At 41.1% G+C, this 19,607-nt stretch overlaps 1 protein-coding gene across 12 annotated transcripts in view; it reads left to right on the top strand.

The window, feature by feature from the left end:
• The window catches only part of ARMC8 (armadillo repeat containing 8), a 107,492-nt gene that overhangs the window by 58,237 nt on the left and 29,648 nt on the right, over positions 1-19,607 (top strand). For 9 of the 12 annotated variants that reach the window (XM_019542839.1, XM_019542844.1, XM_019542841.1 and 6 more), the window contains 6 exons: positions 9,879-10,019; positions 11,112-11,187; positions 11,283-11,373; positions 14,795-14,855; positions 18,473-18,673; positions 19,347-19,442. In XM_019542839.1, coding sequence (XP_019398384.1) covers positions 9,879-10,019; positions 11,112-11,187; positions 11,283-11,373; positions 14,795-14,855; positions 18,473-18,673; positions 19,347-19,442 — 666 coding nt within the window. The remainder of the gene's footprint in view (positions 1-9,878; positions 10,020-11,111; positions 11,188-11,282; positions 11,374-14,794; positions 14,856-18,472; positions 18,674-19,346; positions 19,443-19,607) is intronic. The other 3 variants (XM_019542846.1, XM_019542845.1, XM_019542843.1) reach the window with 1 other exon arrangement.

Here is a 19,607-nt window from a genome sequence, read left to right as displayed (position 1 = left end):
AGTGGCCCTCCTCTGGACCCTCTCCATGTTGTCCACATCCCTCCTGAAGTGTGGCACCCAGAACTGGACGCAGTACTCCAGCTGCAGCCTGACTGGTGCCGCATAGAGGGGGAGAATCACCTCCTTGGACCTGCTTGAGATGCATCTGTGGATGCATGACAAGGTACGGTTGGCTTTCCTGACTGCATCCCCACACTGCAGGCCCATGTTCATCTGGGAGTCGATAATGACTCCAAGATCCTTTTCTGCCTCTGTACTGACGAGAAGAGAGTTCCCCAACCTGTAGGTATGGTGCTGGTTGTTCTTCCCCAGGTGCATCACTTTGTACTTGTCGGTGTTGAATCCCATCCTATTCTCATCCACCCACCCCTGTAACCTGTCTAGGTCTGATTGCAATATAAACAATAATATTTGTTTAGAAATTATATTTAGTAATTGCTCTGTATTCACACCAAAAATACAGGGATAGGAGGGGAGGGGCACAGGAATACAGTGATACCAACTGTCAAATGACCTGGGGAGGTGAGAGAAGGGGAGCCTGTCAGCAACATATGTTGACTTTGGGTTTGTACATACATGCTTACTTTCTGACAGTTAAGCCAGATTAACTTTTTAAAGTCAACTTGACTGTCAGAGCGTACACATGCATTTTGAGCAAAGTTTACTTACATGTGACTCAAAGTAATGCTGCTCAGAGGTGTATTATCTTGAGTTAGATTAATTAAGTCAGTTTAACTCACAAGATGGCTGCCACCATGTCAAGGAGTGTGTACATTCTGACGTAGTTTAAGTTGCCTAGTTAAGTTGCTTTAGTATGTGTGTATGCAGCCTTTGAGACCAAGGAAAATTTATTTTCATAAAATCAAGAAGAAATTTGTACCACAGATGCAGAATGAAGGTTTATAGGCAGACAGCTGTACGAGGGTCCAAGCAGGTGTATTTTCATCTTGTTCCTGGAGTCCTTTCTTAAGATTGTGTTTTTTGTATAACTAATATAGGTGCTAAAGAAGGATGTAGCTTATGATGGAATCTATTTTTAAGAAATAACGTATAGGCCCAGCATTAGAATGTCTCTCTATCACTTGAACAATTTGCTGATTTAAATTGGAAGCCTACATGTGATGGAGATTAATCTCTTTAATCTGAATTATGGGTACTTTTACTCTCAGTGGCTGTGGTATGAGCTTGTTCCATGAGCATAATCTTTCTTTCTTTTTGCAAGTTGATATGTGTAATATTATTAGGTAACTAAACTCTATTACTGGCCCGCAGAGAAGACAAATGTAATCAATAAATGATTAATGCTTTTAAATTGTATGATTTGGCTAATAAAAGTAAATGCAACCTCCGTTAACACCAAAGCGAATGTGCGGCTAGTTCTTGTGGGGCTTTTCAGCAGGGAGATCTGTTGAAGTAAGACTTGGGTTTTCAGTAAAACAGTGCAAGAGTCTCTAGTGATCTATCTGAGTAGTATTCCCTCAGTTAATTGTTCTAATGCCTGAATTAACAGCATGCAGCTTACTTTAGCTTGGTTATTTTTATCATTATCAGGAAGTACTTAAGTCTTTAATTCTGTGCACTATAGTAGTTTCTCATAGTGACTGTGGTAATTATTCTGAGAAAAAAAACATTGTCTGTTATGAGCATGTGAAAATAGGCAGCTTATAACTTTCACGCTTGAACTTCCACCACTCTTTTTCTTGCCAAATGTAAAATTCTGTGCTCATCAGATGCATTAGCACAGTATCATTTGGTAGATATACTGCAAGAGTTACTAAAGAATAATGTAATCCAGTTACACCTTGTACCATCCAATTTCTCTCCTAACAATCTTTCTGAACTGCGTTGTTCAGCCTAATTTTAATTATCACATCATATCCAAAATACTACATCCACAAGCCCAGCAATCATTCCAAGCACACCAAAAAAGCTATAATCTAGAGTCAGGCCTTAGGCTGCCACCATATATGCCTGAGGAGAACACTCGTGATGCCCACTTAAAATCTGCCTTTATACAGCAAGGGCACTCCAGTAGAGAAATAGACTGTAGCTTTTAAGAAAACACCCAAATACCCCACAGTAGCCTGCTACAATCAACACCCTACGCAACAAACCCATCAGTGTCTATGGATCTATACAGGCCTGTCCCAGTGTGTAATAATATCTGATCCAATGTGTCTCAGCCACCAGCGGGAGGGTTTGGGATTGAGAGAGTGGTTGGGGGTTAAGTTATTGACTTAACAAAGACACAACTATGCATAGTAACAAAACAACAATGACAGACAATAACCATTTGCATCAGCAATTTATTGGCAGTCCCCTCTGATGCCTGAAGTACAACAAGTTCCTCTTCTATAAAGCTCAGTGAAGTCGGGTGTCCCTGATCAGCGCTGTCCAAGGGGTACCGGGAAGGACCCTGGTATTCAGTCCTTGGGCTCCTTGAGATCCGCTGGCCCACCGAATTCAGGTCAGCAGCTAATTTTAAATCAGTAACTTCCCTCAAAATGCTGCATCTTCCTTCTAATGATTTCCGGATGTGCTAGCCAATTTATAACTTCTGAGCTATGCTGATAACTTACAGCTATTCAGATTCTCCCACTACAGACTTTCCTTAGGACTGACCAATAGCAGTACAAGCCTTTGCATTCTTCTGATAAGGTAAATTTTGACTACGCCACAAGGTCTACTACTACTTCTACAAGGCCTCGCTAAATTTACTAGGCCTCACTACATACAAGTCTTTACTAACCTTTGACTTTAATTAAACTCTTAGCAGCAACATGCAGCTCCAATACATGAACAAATGACAAGAAACACCAGATCTAAGCCTCACAGAGCATTCAGCAAGCACCTTTATTACACAGACAATTCTTAGCTGTTACACCAATGCATCAAATACTCTCAGGATAATTACATGGGCAAAACTAAACAGTAGCTGTGCACCAAAATGAACTCTTGCCGAAAAAATATAAAGAACAAATGCCAGTAGGAGCATATTTTTCACAGAACAACCACTCTGACCTCACTGTCCTTGTGCTCAAGAAAATCTACCAAGCACCTTTAAAAGGAGAGGGTGGGAACAAAAATTTATAAGCTGGCTGTACACTAGGTACCAAGGACTGAACATTGATATTGATTTTGATACACTATAATCTACCTGATCCTGAAATTCTTCCTACACACTACTGGTGATAATGACCCTCTTCCCTTTTGCTAGATCTTGATTTTTCCAGTACTGAAGCTTTTCTTCTGCTAATCATTTGACTCCTATTTCACAGTTCTACTGACTGTTCTTAAAAATCATTGTGCTTGCCTTCCTCCTCAGACCTGAAGAAGAAAGCTTTGAATTAAAATCTTGTCTAACATCCCACCTATACAATTGATCCAGTGAAAAATAGCATCCAAAAAATCTTTGCATCTCACATAGTCCCTGGTCCATCATAGCTATATCACTTTACCACTACCATCCTTTTTTAATTTAGGCTCTATTTCCAATTTATCAAAGCAATTTTGAATCCTATTTTGTCCCTCTAACATGCCTGCAGCCTCCCTAACTTGATATCGTTTGGTATCAGATCATGTGGGTACACTCACATCTGTCCTCCATGTTATTAATTTTGAACAATACTAGACCCAAGTCAGACTTTTAGGAAGCCCTGTTTGACCCTTACCACTCGATAGTCTAGGTGACTAGATGACTGTTCTTTGAGCAAGATTATCCAACCAGATACATACTCACAAAATTAACAGTTTTATCAAGATCAAATGTCTTTAACTTGTTTATGAGGACATCATGGAAAACCATATCAGGAAGCCTTATTAAAGTGTATTGCACCCCATGTTGCATCCCTTTGACAAGACCTATCTTGTCATCCTATGGCTACTGCATACTTTTCCTTTTGGTTTCCCAGTTGTACATCTCCTAATTCTGTTCACGTACATTACAGCCACTGTTGCCATCTCTGTGTTTTTAACTTTTTTTGGTCAAATTTTATGCCCCTTAATGTCCTTTCTCCTCTGCCCTTATTCATCATCTACACATTGCCCTTGTCTGTACTTCGTCGGCTTCTGTCAGTCTCCTCCATGTTTTATTCTGCTTAACTCTCATATGTAGCATAATGTCCTTGAACTCATTTGTAAGACCCCTTCTTAGTCTGTGTTTAAGCATCTTTTAAAAATCCACTCCTTCTGTGTGTAGTTTGCAGTACATTAAGTTGTATTTGCTTATAAATTGCTAGTTATTCTCTCTTATTCAAAGGTCTAGTTGGTGGTTCTTTCTTGAAAGTTTGGAAAGTAATTATATACTGTGGGTACTAGTATGGATAATTCCCCCCTCCACCCCACCCCCCAAAAGAAAAAAAAAATCCTGCTATAAACCATTGCCAAAACCACTGTAACGGAACTCCTCTGATAATCACTTAGGTTCAAATGCAGTATTTTCTCACATGTAACCTGTACCATTTTCCCTAAAATCAGCCGATTGGAAATTGGTGTGTTCATTGTACGTGAGGAATATGGATCCCCATGGGGCTGGAAATATGACAGTAGAGGAGAATTGGAGTTAACACTGTTATTGCCCCCTTGCTGCCAGATTTCCAGACCCACGGGGACCCAGCCTAATGCCATGGCCCTGTGCTCCAGGTCAGATCCGGCATACAGGTTGAGCAGGTGTGCTGGATCAGACCTGACAGGTGATCCTGGACACAGTGTGCAGCCCCAGACCCGGTATACCAGATTGGCCTACTGCCCCAAACCCAGTCCTTGGGCCCCTTCCCTCTGCATTGATGAGACCGGAAATGGGAGTAGGCTTCCTAGCTGCTACTCAGTTACTTATCCAAGGTAAGATTTTTTTGTTGTTGTTGTCTTTCCAAAAATGGTCTTCATTTATGTTCTGGAGCATGTTACATGCCAGAAAATATGGTGCTATGTGATTTGGCTTAAGGATAGGTTTAAGACTGAGGGTGAAACTTGTTTATTGAAATTCCAATTCATGCCATATGGTAAAGTCATTTATACATTTTTAAATCTCGTATTTTGCTAAGAAACTTTTAGAGTTAAAATAGTTCACTGTTTAGCTGTGGTCAGCTTGTAGATTATTCTGTGCATAGCAGATGAGGTAAAGTGTGAGACTGGAGTTGGATTAAAAAATAGTGGTTGTATTTATTTTAACAGGGCTCAAGTAAAAAGGTTTATCTTCTCGAGCTCAGTCTACTGGTTGTTTGAGAACTCATAAAATTCACCTCAGTTCATGCTGATGTTACAGCTTTTCAGTGTGACAGTAGTCTTCTTTTCCAGGCTGAAAGAGTGCGTTCATCTGTGATGAGCTCTTGTTGCCAGTTTAAAAAAAAAAAAAGAAGTTCTTGCTAACCAACCAAAACGTATAATTCTCAATTTGTTCTCTTGTTCTGGGGTTTCCGTCACACACGAAAGAATTTACCAAGATGTTTGTTTCAGTTTCGATGTATTTTTTTTAATGGTCTTTACCCCCTCAGCTCTTTAAAGGCAGCATATACATTCCAGTGGATGAATCTTGGCCTTGATGGGGGAGAAGAAGGAAGTCAAAATACAACTTTGGCAATTTTACATTACCGTTTTCTCTAACCCAGGGGTGCTCACCTGCTGGCCTGTAGGCCGGCCATATCCTGCCCTCGCAGCCCCCCACAGGTCTGGCAGTGGGGAAGAAGTGGCATTGTTCCCTGCTGCCAAATTTCCAGATGCATGGGGAGCTCCAGGCCCTGTGCTGGGGTGTGTGTGGCACTAGGTCCAGTCCCTGTGGGAGGAGGTGGTGCCACACCCTGGGCACCCAGTCCTGGTTGGAGAGGGCAGTGCCAGGCCCCCAGGGACCAATCCCAGTGCATAGGGCAGGGAAGGGGAGTACTGGGCTCCAGGGCCTGGTCCTTGTATGTAGGGCTAGATATGACCTGTGGACCAGCGCCATGCCACTCATTGGGCCTGCATGGGCAAATGGTTGAGCACTGTCTGTCTAGCTCATGGAGAAATAAAGATTAAGAATTTATTCAATTTAAAAGAGATGCTAATCTTTGTAAACTGTAAAATCAAGCAGTCCAGTTAGCAGATGCTAGAATTAAAGGTTGCCCATGCTGCCTCTAGTTACAGGCTTTAATTATGTCATCATATACCAGGATTTCTTACTGACTGACCTCTGAGCCCTTTTGAAAATCTCCACACCAGGTGTAGGTGCTGAGCCCATCTAAAAATTCAGATTTTCAGAAGACCTAAGCACCCATCATTCCAGCTGAAGTTACTGGACTCTGCAGATACTCACCCTCCCTGAAAAATCAGAAAATAGATGTCCATCTGTCAGCCTGGTGGACATTTTTGTGGAAGTATTTGTGCATTATGCTCAGGTTCCAGTAAGATTTTATAAGTCTACCCCTTTGAAATGATGTCAAGGAAGATAGGGGAAGCGCTTGGGATGAGCATTGCCAATAAATGGCTGCTAATGAGCAAGTTGCATTCCTCCCAATCGCCTATGATTTGTAGTAGTTGCTTCAGGCATAGTTTAGGTCAGACAATTGTATCATCTTCCAACATCTGACTATACCAGATGTATTAGACTTGGAGGTAACTGTCAGGCATCAAGGCCTTTACTTCCTTGTTTCAAGGGCAAGTCCCCTTGACAGATAATAGTTCTAGCTTACCTTGCCTCCATCTATAAGGTGTGATTCCATCACTGAAGTCAGCAGGTGAAGTGGCCAGGTTCTGAAAATGGTGCATTCAGCATCAGATTGGAGACTGATTCTATATGTCTGTGTGCCAACCCTCCATGCCTGACCTATATGGCAGATTTCAACTGACCATTCGGCCATTTCTGAAATCTTTTTCTTTCTCACAATGTCAGGTACAGGGTGATTTAACACCCCCCCCCCCAAAAAAATAAAAATAAAAATTTTTAAATTTAAATCAAGGTTTTTATTTAATCATTTTTAATTTTTTTTAAGATACATTAAAAAAATATAAAGATACCTTTAATTTAAGATACAGTAAAGCTCAATGACATCATAATGAACTAGGGGTTATAACTTCTAATTATATACTATTTGAGACCATATATTCATGTAACCTTTTTAGAAGTTTTATAAATGGATCACAACAGGCGATTGTCTATTTTAGGGGCCCAATCTTCTGGGGTCCCCAGAGGCTCCTGTACAGATTTGTAAAGATTAAAGAAAACTACTCCACCCAATGGGACTCAGTGCTCAGTCTAAAAGATCCCATTAAGCATCTCTGTGATGCTTCGTTTCAAACTGTGGATTTGTGCCTCCAGAGATCATAGGCAGACAAGAGTATATGTGATCTCTTTTATTAGACCAACTAAATAGTTGGAAAAATTGTTCTTTGCAAGCATTTAGGCACAAATGCTTTCTTCAGGCATAGGAAGAGTTTGTTGTCTCCAGAGATAACATCCTTGTTAGCAGTATAGGGAGGTGAGATATAACAGACCTGATTACCCACCCATCAGCCCTCTTGTCTCTCTGCAAGTTTGTGTACACACAGTCAAGCCCTTACCTATCTCTAACAGTACGTTTCAAGAAGTTAAATGAATAACTGATATCAAACAACACGAATGAACTTTTTTATAGAAAACAATGATTAAATTGAGGCTTCCTGACTAGTGATATAAATCATAATTTAAATCGATCTCATTTAAATCAAATCCATCCAGTTTCTGACTGCTTTTTCAGGAACCCTGTCTGTAATTACTGCTAAGATTGACTGAGTTCCATTTTTTTTCACTTTTGCTTCTATTTCTGACTAATCTTCGTGAGAGAAAATTGCGTAAAGATTTAAAAGAATACGTAGAAGCTGATTTTATCATGGTGGCATTCAGGGAGCTGTTGTGCTATGCATTGTGTAAGTGAAAATTAACACTCAGCAGCTGTGTCTACACGCTACTGCGCCGTAGCATCTTGTGTAGATGCACCCAGTGTTCCAAAGAGGTCTCTGACTTCAAGCTGGACACACTGAATGAGTGAAATTAATGGGCTTTTGGTAGGGCATGAGGGTGTGAGAGAAGAGGTAACAAATAGCATGCTTTCACCTAGACCAGGTTGGTGCTTGATGTATAGGTATACAGAGCCAGTTCTCAGGAGTAATGTAATATTTGATGAGCCATTATTAGATTAAAGGTTTTTGTAGGCTTTATAGCGGAAATGATGTGTAATAATAAAAGAAAAAAAGGTATGGACTCTGTAGATTTGTGAGGGGCACAAAGGCCAGTATGAGAGAGAGAGAAGGTTCAATGTCTGTTTCAACCTAAGTACCTTTTTAATATCCTCTATGCTTAAGCCTCCATAAGCATACTGGTGATGTGAACATAAGGAAATATGGGCTCTGGAGAGGCTAAATACCAAGGTCTTAGGCATGAGTTAGATGCATAAATGTAGAGAGAGGGTTTGGTCAAAGCTGACACCTAAATTACAGGTTTGAATAACTGGGAGGAGAGCAGTGGTCTTTGGTGTCAGAGAGAAGCAATATGAGATTAATTTCAGCTACATGGAGTTAACTTGGTAGGTAGACATCTTTGAAGATTTGTCAGCAAAATAGGCCAAGATGTGAATGTGGCCAGAGGAAGTAAGAGTTAGAGCAGGGTGAGATATTTGAATAAGATGTTGCATTGAGACTCTGTTGTAGTCAGAGCCTCACAAACAGAACCGACAGTAGAGGAGAAGAGAGTAAAGTTGGAGGCTGGGTTTGAGGAGTAAATACGGAAAATACAATTAAAGGTAGGTAGAAGGACCCAAATACCATTGACACTATTTCAAGAGAGGATCGTAGGCCACAGCACTGAATATAGCTAAGAAGTCAAGGATGATAGACTGGGAACATCTGGCAGGCATGGTCTTGTCTTCCCCCTTTTCCCTTGTGCTAAGACAGTGTTTGAGATCTTGGCTGCACTGTGGCTTGGAAGTAGAGAATCCAAGTGCTGAAAATCTGAGTCTCAGCCAGAACGTTGTCCCTCTGGTCAGGCTTTCAGAGCCATGAGAGGAAATGGCAAATAAGGTTGTGAAAGAAATAAATCAACACCAGCATGGTACCCAGAGGAGAGGGGTGGTGGGGGCTTGGGAGCAAGGGATTTAGGGTGGAAGAAGGGGAGACTATGATAAGCTGAAGTCCTGTTAAGAATATTTCCCTTGTTGTACGTATCCTTCCATTCTAGGAGAGTGAATTCAAGGATAGAAAACAGGTGTAGCAAGCAGTGTCTTAAAAGATGGGAACTGTACTGTGCCACTTGAGCCTTGGGGTCAAACGGGCATTCTGAGTAATGGAAAGGTCCGGTTGGTAAACCAGTGAGGAGGCTACCATGTCTCATGCACCTCAGAAATTAATGCTTTAGAGCTTACTACTCTACTCCAGCAGTAGAGCGGGGCTTGGACATTTGAAGAGCTCAGGACAGTGCTAGTCTTTCCCTGTGACAATGGTTCCTCACACCCTCCTAGAACCAGTAGCTTCAGCTGACAGTTGTACTTTCCTGTCCAAACACAAGAACAGGGAGATGTAACTGGCAAATATTTACACTGATGAAGGGACAACTGTGCTACTTGAGAGCAGTAGTGCTCAGGCAGTCTGTATCGAGTCTCCTGGATGCTACCTTGAGGTGCAGCATATGGAAAACCATGAGTTCCCCCTGCTCGGCCTTACAAACGTCTACTCAAGTCCAAGCTATGACAAGTTGGGGCACTCTGTACTTCTGCCTCTGGGGCCTCACCTCCAACCTAGAGTAGCAGTGCCAAAAAAAGCCCAGAAGAATGGGCAATCTTTCTCCCTCATTCTTCAAAGGTGGTTAGGAAGGGGACTTACCTCTGCCGCTGGGCAGAGGTGCTGGACCTGCTGTGCTTTTTCCTTGTTATGCACAGAGTCTTCTGCTGGGTAGAGCCCCCAGAGCTGTGAGACATGGTGATTCCATCCTACTGAGAGGCCTCCAGCAGTTTACACATCACGATTACTGTTCGAACCTCTCTTCAGACTCTGGCAGATGGTCCGTGGACTGTGCTCTGGTATATTTTCAAGCTTGCTTTGGAACCATGAAGTCTAGAAACTGGCTTTTCATAAAGAAAGCTGAGGAGCTGATCTGATCACCTGATTCAGGAAGCTGGGACACGAGATATGGGCCTAAACTATTCCTCTATATGTCCCTAGCCCCAGCAGCAATAACAATCATTTTTTTTCCCCCCCAAAGGCAGTATATAAATGTCAACCTTAAGGATTGAATCTAATATGTTTTCAGTTCCTTGATTTCTAACAATGTTTTCATGAAGATGGCTGAGTGGTGTTGAAGTTGATACTGGGTTTGCTGAATATAATGTAGCACTGTAACCAGTTTCTGGACTGTCATGCTAAGGTGCACTGAGTACTTAGTTTTTGTTTAAGGTCATTTCAAAATCATATAGTAACTTCATAGGCAGAATAGCAAAACAAGATGCCAGAGTCAAATATGCAGCAACAACCCAGTTTACAGGAGCCCTGTTGCACCACAGTATGCATTTTAATGTCACTGTACAGTAGCAGTGGCAGAAGTGGAGAATAACAGAAGAAGATATTATCAGAGTAGATGGGATAGATCCAACTTATTTTAATAATAGCTCAAATTAAATTCATCCATGCATTGTTCTTAAGTGAGCCTTCCAAAGCACGGATGGGATTTAGGATCATAAGTCCCATTGAATTTGTTGGGCTTCTGCCCAACTCTTTTACACTTTTTTAAGGGCTTCCACAAAGTGTATCCATGAGGCAGCCTTCTTTCTAACAATCTTATTGTTGGTAACCAGTTTGCTTAGGGCTTCACCAAATTGGACTGTAGCTTGAGCACCTCCTTTTCCCACCTTTTTGTCATCACTTTCTCCTTCCTGTCTCACAACTTGTGTGAAACAATGTGCAGAGATAATGCTGGGGGGGGAGCGTAGAATATTCAAGCTGTATGCCTAAACCCTGTTGTTCAGCAAGCACCTAGATTTTTTCACAAGTGTTTCTTTCTTCAAGCCATGTGAGCTTAAAATAAAGTGGCATATCCTGATTTATTTTGAGTTAGTATTTATGAAACAAATGTAAATCCTTTTGTTGTTGGGTTTTTTTTGTTTTTTTTTATACAGGTTCGAATGCAAGCATTGAAATGCTTCTCAGTTCTAGCCTTTGAAAATCCCCAAGTATCAATGACACTTGTAAATGGTAAGCTGGAAATCCTTGTGGCTAATCTGTTGTTCATTTGACCTGTTAACTGAATATGAACTATTTTCTGAATCTTTTTTTTTCATTGTTTGCAGTGTTGGTTGATGGAGAATTGTTACCACAGATTTTTGTGAAGATGTTACAAAGGGATAAGCCTATTGAAATGCAGCTCACATCAGCCAAATGGTAATGCTCACCAGGATCTGGAGGGAAAGGGCTTGCACTCCTAATGCTTAACAACTTAACTGCTCTTCATTTTTGTTGTTGGGAATTAGATCAGATGTAATGTAAAACCTTAGGGATAATGATACTGCTTGGATGGCAGCATGAGGTCTTTCAAGGCTTGAATTACACAAATTCGCAAAGAACAACAGTTCTCATGCAGTAGCCAATATATTTGCTGACTTTAACTTCCTGTCCATATGGCAACGTGTATTGTATGCAGAGAAAAAATGTTGCTGAGTGGCTGTACAATCTAGAAGCACGTATTAATTCAAACATAAGGGCATTCATTAGCTGAACTGCAACTTTCACAAATATTTTTGTCATAAAATTCTATGTTTAAAAGATGTTTAATCTGTAGTGCATTTTTTTTTAGTTTCATAAAATGATCTCCTACGCTAATAAATAATCTAAGCAAGAACTAATTGCTGCTCTGAAGGCTTTACAGTCTAAAGTAATTTTACTTGCCTCTAAAGGCTTCTGATATTAACATGTTAACAGTCTTTGGAAATGACAGCAATTGTCCCTTTTTGCCTGTGCAGGGGGAGCCTGAGGTCCCCTTTCACCAGCAAGTAGAAAGCTGGGTGCCTGGTACGCTCATGGCTGGGAAAGCCAATTAGCTGATGGACATTCCCAGCAAGGGGGGAACATGAGAGCCCTTTGAGGGTCTGGTGTGCTCCTGAGACTGGCAGCACAGATCAGCTGGTCGACGTTGACTACATGTTCAATTTAAGGCCCAATGGGAACCACCTACCATTTAGTTATTTTGTGTCATAACTTTGTGGCTTATTCCTTATTTTAACATGCCAGTAATTGCATGAATATGTGGCTGGGTTACTATTTGAGATGTGATTAATTGGTTAATTGCATCTTAAGTATAATGTCTGCCAGGGGCCTGAGGTATTTTAAAGTCCTTTGGTCTCTATGATTTCTCATATTTGAACCTGGTGTACCTGATGCAGAATTGTCAGCGGACTCGGGGGTATGCTTCCTTGTAGTGAGCAACTGAATAGATGCAGCTAGGGAGTGGAGCCTGCTCGTTGTTCTGCTTCCTTTGAGTCCATGCAGATTTTACTTTCTTTTTTGCCTGTAAATAGCAGAAACTTTTCTTACCATATTTCTTCTGGACAGTGTACACATTGTTTTCCAGCAGTTTGTTTTTAGGAAAAGTTGTATATGCAAAAATCTGGTAGTGGGTGGGTAGGGAGGTGACCCATGTGCTTATCTCATTGGTTGGCCTCCTTTAAACAGTGGACAGAAATCATTTGTCCATGCTGATGTTTATTCAGTTTACTGGGAGTCTCCAGTGTGTGGTTGGTTATGAAAGAAGACAACGGGCATTTATTTTTGAGACACCCCTCCCCACACACACACGTAAGGAGTGCTTTTTGTACCTCTCATTTTGTGTACTCATGAGATAATGAACTGTTCTGACTTTCTTCATTACAAAATGGTTCTCACAGCTACCTTTTTTACTTCAAATTTGGACATTGCCACATTTAGGCTTTCCAGATACCCATAACCTGGCTTGGGCAGGTAAACTTGGTGTAGCTGACCTAGGCTCAGACTGGACAGGAGGGAAGTTTTGATGCATTTTTTTTGGACAAAGAGGGCAGTGTGATCTCTTCCATTTAACTTTTCCTTGATGGTAGTTTTTTTTTTAGATGGATATGTCACTTTTATTGGTGGGTGGCATAAGGCAGGATCAATTTTGTAGGAGTAATGGAGATTTATTTTTAATTATGTATATGAAAGTGGCAGTGTATTCTGTAATAAGTGCTTATGTAGCCATGGTTCCTCAATTCCCATCCCTTGTCTTCATACCTGAGCAGTTGAACTGATGGGTTTTTTTCCCTTCTAACTTTCATTTTGATACACAGGTAAAATATGTGTTAATTTGCATGGGATTATTACATTTAAATCAACTGTCAATTTCAATAGAAGCCAGTCTAAAACACCCGATTCTTCCTTGATGCACAATTTGTCATTTGAAACCTAGGAGCTGAGAGAATTGCTTTCGCTGAGACAGACAGAAATCTAAGAGAGTGGTTTACAACATGTGTTCTGCAGACTCCTGGGTGTCCACAAGCTATAGCTAAGGGGTCTGCGAAATATGCCTATGATCAATATAAAGCATGTGTATACTACACTTACTATTCAAAGGGTTCCGCACCTCCATTCAAAACTTTAGGGGTCTGAAAATGAAAAAAGTTTGAAAACTACTGTTCTAAAAAGACTGAGGACCATGTTCCCCACAGTGCCTTAAACTCTGTAAACCTTTGTCACCTTTGATACATCTCTGGTTCTGCAAAAACCATGCAACAGCATGGTTGCCATTTAACTGCTCATCCATGATATTTCTTGTCCATCTGTAAGAAATTAGAATTACCTAGCTACCAAACCCCTACCCTATAATAACCCCAATGAACACATCCAAGAATGCAGGATATTCCTATAAGGACCACACCAGTACCTGGAGAAAACTGCATGCTCTTTGTTTAGGAACTGTGATGAGGATACTAGTTTCCCACAGACTTCATTGCAAAATCTTGTATGACTATGGAATTAAGATAAAACATTTAAACATGTAGAAATTAAGAGATTTAAGAAGTTCTCATAGCAATAGTTACTGTTATACATAGAGACAAGAACCTGTGTCAAACTGGGGTGGATTCAAATCCCTTTGACTTCAGTAGGTTTTAAGCATGTCCATATGTACTGTTCTGAGAGGGATTGCTTACCTGAGTCATGTCAGTAATAGAGCTCTGTTCTTTGGAGTATTTAATACAGACTTGCTGTAAATGTAAGTCCCAATTATGTCCTTGCTTGCAATGGCTTTAGAGCAGTGGTTTTCATCCTTTTTTTCATTTGCGGACCCTAAAAAAATGTGAATGGAGGTGCAGACCCCTTTGAGAATTTCAAATGGAGATGCAGACTCTTTTGAATTTAAGTGTAGGTATTTACATACTTTTGATTGATCATAGTCATCTTTCATGGACCCCTTAGTCTACAGACCCCCAGGGGTCCATGGACCACAGGTTGAAAACCACTGCTTTAGAGGGTTATGAATTGACTGACTTTAGTAGAGTCATAATAGACTTATGGTGCCATCAGTATGAGCAAAAAACAACCCATAGTTTTAGTCTTGCCATAGTTTCAGTGTTTTGACAGCTTAAACTCTAAAAGATGCATGTGGAAAACCAATTTGATTATGCAGACATTATGCTGAATAGTATCATATTTTGATTAATCATGCCTGTTAAAAGGAGCATTAGGGCAAAGTGAAGTGTATGTTTTTCATTTAATCTGTTCCTTGCACAGTAAGTTACCTTAGAAATTTAAAGAATAGTAGGCAGCAGCTTTATGTTCTGGTATCTTGTTACAGCCTTACTTACATGTGCAGAGCTGGAGCAATCCGGACAGATGACAACTGCATTGTGTTAAAGGTAAGCTGGTTGCATGCTTCACAAGTGCATGTTGCATTTCAAATGTAAGCAAATTAAAATGCAAATGTAATATTTTTAGCACTTTTGTGTACAGCTAGCACAAAATGTAACAAGCACTGCTAAAGCCTGTGGAACTGTTCAGAGGAATACAATGTAGAGTCGTGTCCAACTCTCTGTAAAAGTCAGCTACCTAATTCCTATTTGTGCCTTTGAAATTCATCCAGTGTAGCAATGTAAACTTGCTTATGATGCTAGTTTTAAGTGAAGAATTAAGAATGAGACTTCATATGCGTCATCCCCAATGATGGCAGATGGTTCAGGTTTATGAAACGCATCTGGAGTGGTATTTAGCCAAGGAACAGTTTTCACAGTTTTTTAGTTTCTGTGACATCGTTGTCCCCAGTGAGCAGTAGGAGGGAAACTCCTGTTTGTGGAATAAGGCCTTAGCAGTTGAATGGTTCAGCCAACACTCAGCAGAATTGTTAGCATCAGCACTTGAACCTATTGAACACTTCAGGCATAAACCTAAGTATTTGTCAAAGAAATGATTTTCTTTTGACTCTGCAGAGTTTGTGTCAGTGATAGAAAATCAGGCTTTGTCCATGCGCACAGAATGACATCGGCTCCTCCCAAGCTTCAGAAAAGCTTTAATCTGTGATGCTGCCAACAGTTTTACATCTAGTACTCAAAAGACAAGGATGGTGCTGGTCTCCTGGAGCAGTATCACACTCTTTCATGTTCTAATGTAAATGGATCCTCAGAAGATTAAGCAAAAGTTTGTTTTTTGTTTTTTTTTTTTTTTTGTTCAGATCTTGGAAAATAACTCAAAGAATTTCTTACAGCTTATATGAGTCCATTTATATCAATGCAGTTATGTCAGCAAAATGTTTAGTTCTATTATTTTAAATTTATTTTCATACTTACTTTTTATTTAGGTCTACCTTTGAAGGAGCAGAAAGCATCTTCAGCTGTGAGAGAACAGATCTCTCCTGAGTTACGCTGCCTGTCACCAAGGCTGTGATTGTCATGTTATATAAAGTAGAGAAGTTGTGGAAGGAATAAGGGGAATTAAGGACCTAGTTTCAGGGTCCTTTTGTCACTGATTGGTGGAAACCATCTTTAAAAAGAGAGTCTGGTTTGAAATACATGGAGGGTGAAAGTTGTTGGCGTAGCAGTGGCCACTTTGGACCCTGGGAAGAGTGAGAGACGGATGGTTTACCTCTGTGAATGTCTTAGAAGTTTAAGTATTTCAAGACCTTCCACTTCTTCCCCCAATGCAGACCAAGCTTAAAGGCAGCACATCTGGCACTGTGAGGTTCACCTTCTGTATTGAGATCCTTAGGTGGTTTAGATCCACCACAGCATCCCCTTCTACCAACGTCTCCATTTGACACGTGTTTCGCATTGCTGTAATGGTTCCCACATGTCCTGATAGCCCTGAACTGGCTTTTAATTGGATTGAGGGGAGCCTGAGATTGTAGAAGTGCAGAGGTGTTTTAAAGCCTCCTTTGTATGTATAACCTCCTGAGCACAACAGTGTTGTGGAGGCCTTGCCAGCGGCCCAGGTTTGGAAACGGGCACTTTCCCTGGTAAGGGGGTTTGGTGTGTTACGCATTATGTTTTTGGAATTTTAAGATTTTATGTAATTAGGATTTCGTCCACCTCTCTAATGGAGACGTCCTGATCAGTATAAGCTTGACAAATGTTTATACTCCTAGTCTTTGTAGCTCATCCCCTTCTCATGGGTTTTCAGAAAGAAAATAATGATGCTTCAGACTCTTGAGGTACTTCTACAAGTGTTCCCTGGTCTTTCTGCATGTTTTCTTCACCAGACTGTGTAACACTTTTAAGGATGTTTTGCTCTACAAATTGATGGTAGAGCAGATGCTCCAGGTTGGAGAAAAATCCAAAAAGAACACAAGTTAGTTCAGAGGCTGCTCAAGCAGATAAATATTGCAATTTTTGTTGGTATTTGGAGACAGACCCCTTGTTCTAGACCAGAGGTGCCTAACCTTTTCACCCTGTAGGCCAGATTTGCAGTCCCAGGCCCCTCCGCAGGCCAGATCTGGATCTGGCTGGGGCTGTTTGTACAGCCTGACCCTGGCAGACAGAGTGGAGTGATCCTGATCTGGACACATGGGGTGGGGAGGGTGGAGTGGGGAGCCTGGATATACAGGGCAGGGTGGTGTGGTCCCAATCTGAACAGGTGAGGAGGGGTGGGATGGAGCTGCCTCAATCTGGATGTGTGCGGGGTGAGGGGGAGCAGTCTGACCTGATCTGGAGGCACAGGGAGCGAGCCCAGCCCTGATCCTGCTGCACAGGCAGTGGCGTGGGAAAGACTGGATTGTGCTGTGTAGACCTTGTACTGCTCCCCACTGCCAAGTTTTCCAGCTGGTGGGGATCCCTGCATGCCAGATGTCTTGGCTTCATGGCTTGCGCCTAACCTGCGGTCCAGAACTTGAACATCCCTATTCTAGATGATCCTTCATCCTGTTCTGCCAGAGCTACAATGAGCACATTGGTAACAGGTAGTGTTCAGCCTCCCTCTTAATGAACAGTTCCTGGACCATCCTGCTGTGATAGATTGCTGCTTCTGATTAATTTTCAGATGAAGAAATCTTTGGTGGCAGTTCCACAGGGGAGAATCAGGGGCTGTCGACACCATAGTGTAGTGCGCAGATACTCCACCTAGCTTAAAACAAGCTAGCTCAGGTACTGGAAGAAGTTGAGTCTTAACAGTGCTAGACTCCACCCAGGTTAGTTTAACCTTCCAAAAAATCCCCATATAAATTTGCCATCATTGAGTTCTGTGCTGTTGTGGTTAGACAGTGTCCAGGACCTGAGCTAGATTGAGCATCACAACAGCATGCGGCATTTTTCAGGGTAGATGTACTCTAGGATATATATGAGTATCTGGAGTCCTGGTAATATGTTGCTTTAGCAGATCCACCCTCCCAAATGTCCCTTTCTTGCTGTTTCAGGGCCTCTTATTTTCTCAGCTAAGAGATTCTGTGAGTAAGGAGAGACCACATGTCTCTTTGTTTCACTGTTGATCTGTTTACAGTAAGCTATAGACCTCTCCTGGGGCTTTCTGCTTATCTCAGCTCTTATATAACACAGCATGACATGCAGATTCCAGGAGCTGGAAGACATAAAGGCAGTAAATTTTCACTCTGGTATCTAGGATACTTCTCCACAGCATTGCTTGTGGGCTCTGGCATCAAAACAAAAGGCTTGGATGGGTTTGAGCATAATCTGTTCTTCTTTAAAGCATATGTAAAGCTTTGCTAGTAAACACCCTTACACAAACATATTTAGCTTCCATACAGAACTTTTTAATTGAGTCACTTGTGAACATGATATTTGCACTGAGTATTATAACCCCAAAAAATATTAGGATAGCCATCTGCTGCAGTGATAACTGCAAATAATGCCTAATTCAATCAGTTAAGCTGAGTTTCTGTATGTGATTCTTGCAGTCATTTGACCTTCTTTTCTTAAAGCTTACTGGGTATGTGGATGCTGGTGAAGAAACTTGCACTGGATATCAAACTGAATTTGTAAAGGTCTTGATAGATTACATTTATCTTCATTTATACTGTTTTTGTGCCTGCCAGACACTGCCATGTTTGGTCCGAATGTGCAGTAAGGAGAGATTGCTGGAGGAACGAGTAGAAGGAGCAGAAACGCTTGCCTACTTGATTGAAACGGATGTTGAGCTCCAGAGAATCGCCAGCATTACTGACCACCTTATTGCAATGCTTGCTGACTACTTCAAGTACCCTAGCTCAGTCAGTGCAATCACCGATATCAAAAGGGTATGTTATCTCTCTCATTCAGAACAAAACTTCCCAACACTTGTCAGAGTGGTTTTGAAACTGTAGATAAATGACTTCTGAAATTTAAATAAAATAATCTTTCAGTCATTGCACTACTTTGCTTGCAACAGACTCTTCCAAAACAAAAAGTGGGAAAAACCAGGTAGCTTGATAGTACTCTTTTACTTACAGTTTTCTTACAGGATCACTCAGCACTCTAATCTGTCTATAAAGGGGACTCCTAGACTTGGTCTGAGACCCCAGCCTACCTTACACTTGACTCTTGCAATTCCTGGGTATGTTCCTGAATGTAGCCCGTGCTCAGAAGGCAAGAAGTGAGGGTCTGATTTGATCAGGAAAAACACTACAAATACTGTGCTTCTGAGTCACTGCATATGTTTCTTCATTATGACTGTTGGACTGTCTTATAGCCTGTACTGAAGTACTTAATGATGTGCTTAACCTTAATTATTTCATTCAGTAGGGTAAGCACATGCAATACTTAGCTAATCTGAAATTTTTAGTGTTCCTGCCTATTCATAGCTCAGCATAGCCAAAACCTGAGTGAGCATGCACTAACCGATACCAGTTAAAAAGATATATTTGCAAGTTACAATTATATTACTTTTTATAAAGATTCTGAATATAATGTTTTAAAATTTATTTTAAATAGCTTGACCATGACTTAAAGCATGCTCATGAACTGCGCCAGGCTGCATTCAAGCTCTATGCTTCCCTTGGAGCGAATGACGAAGACATTCGGAAGAAGGTGAGTCTAGGAATGTGTACCTTCAGGCAGGAAGTGTCGTGAACTTTTGTGTCATGGTGAAGAGTAACATCAGTGACTTTTAGAATTACCCTGTTCAAAGCATCATGGGGAAAATGAATGCTGTTATTGTTAACTTAGGTCCTTACATTAAACTTTCTTTGCACA

This window comes from Crocodylus porosus, unplaced genomic scaffold, assembly GCF_001723895.1.
Source record: "Crocodylus porosus isolate Cpor-Errol unplaced genomic scaffold, CroPor_comp1, whole genome shotgun sequence".
Taxonomy (NCBI): Eukaryota; Metazoa; Chordata; order Crocodylia; family Crocodylidae; genus Crocodylus; species Crocodylus porosus.
The sequence above is the reverse complement of the archived record's forward strand: the minus strand, read 5'-3'. Positions and strand labels throughout refer to the sequence as shown.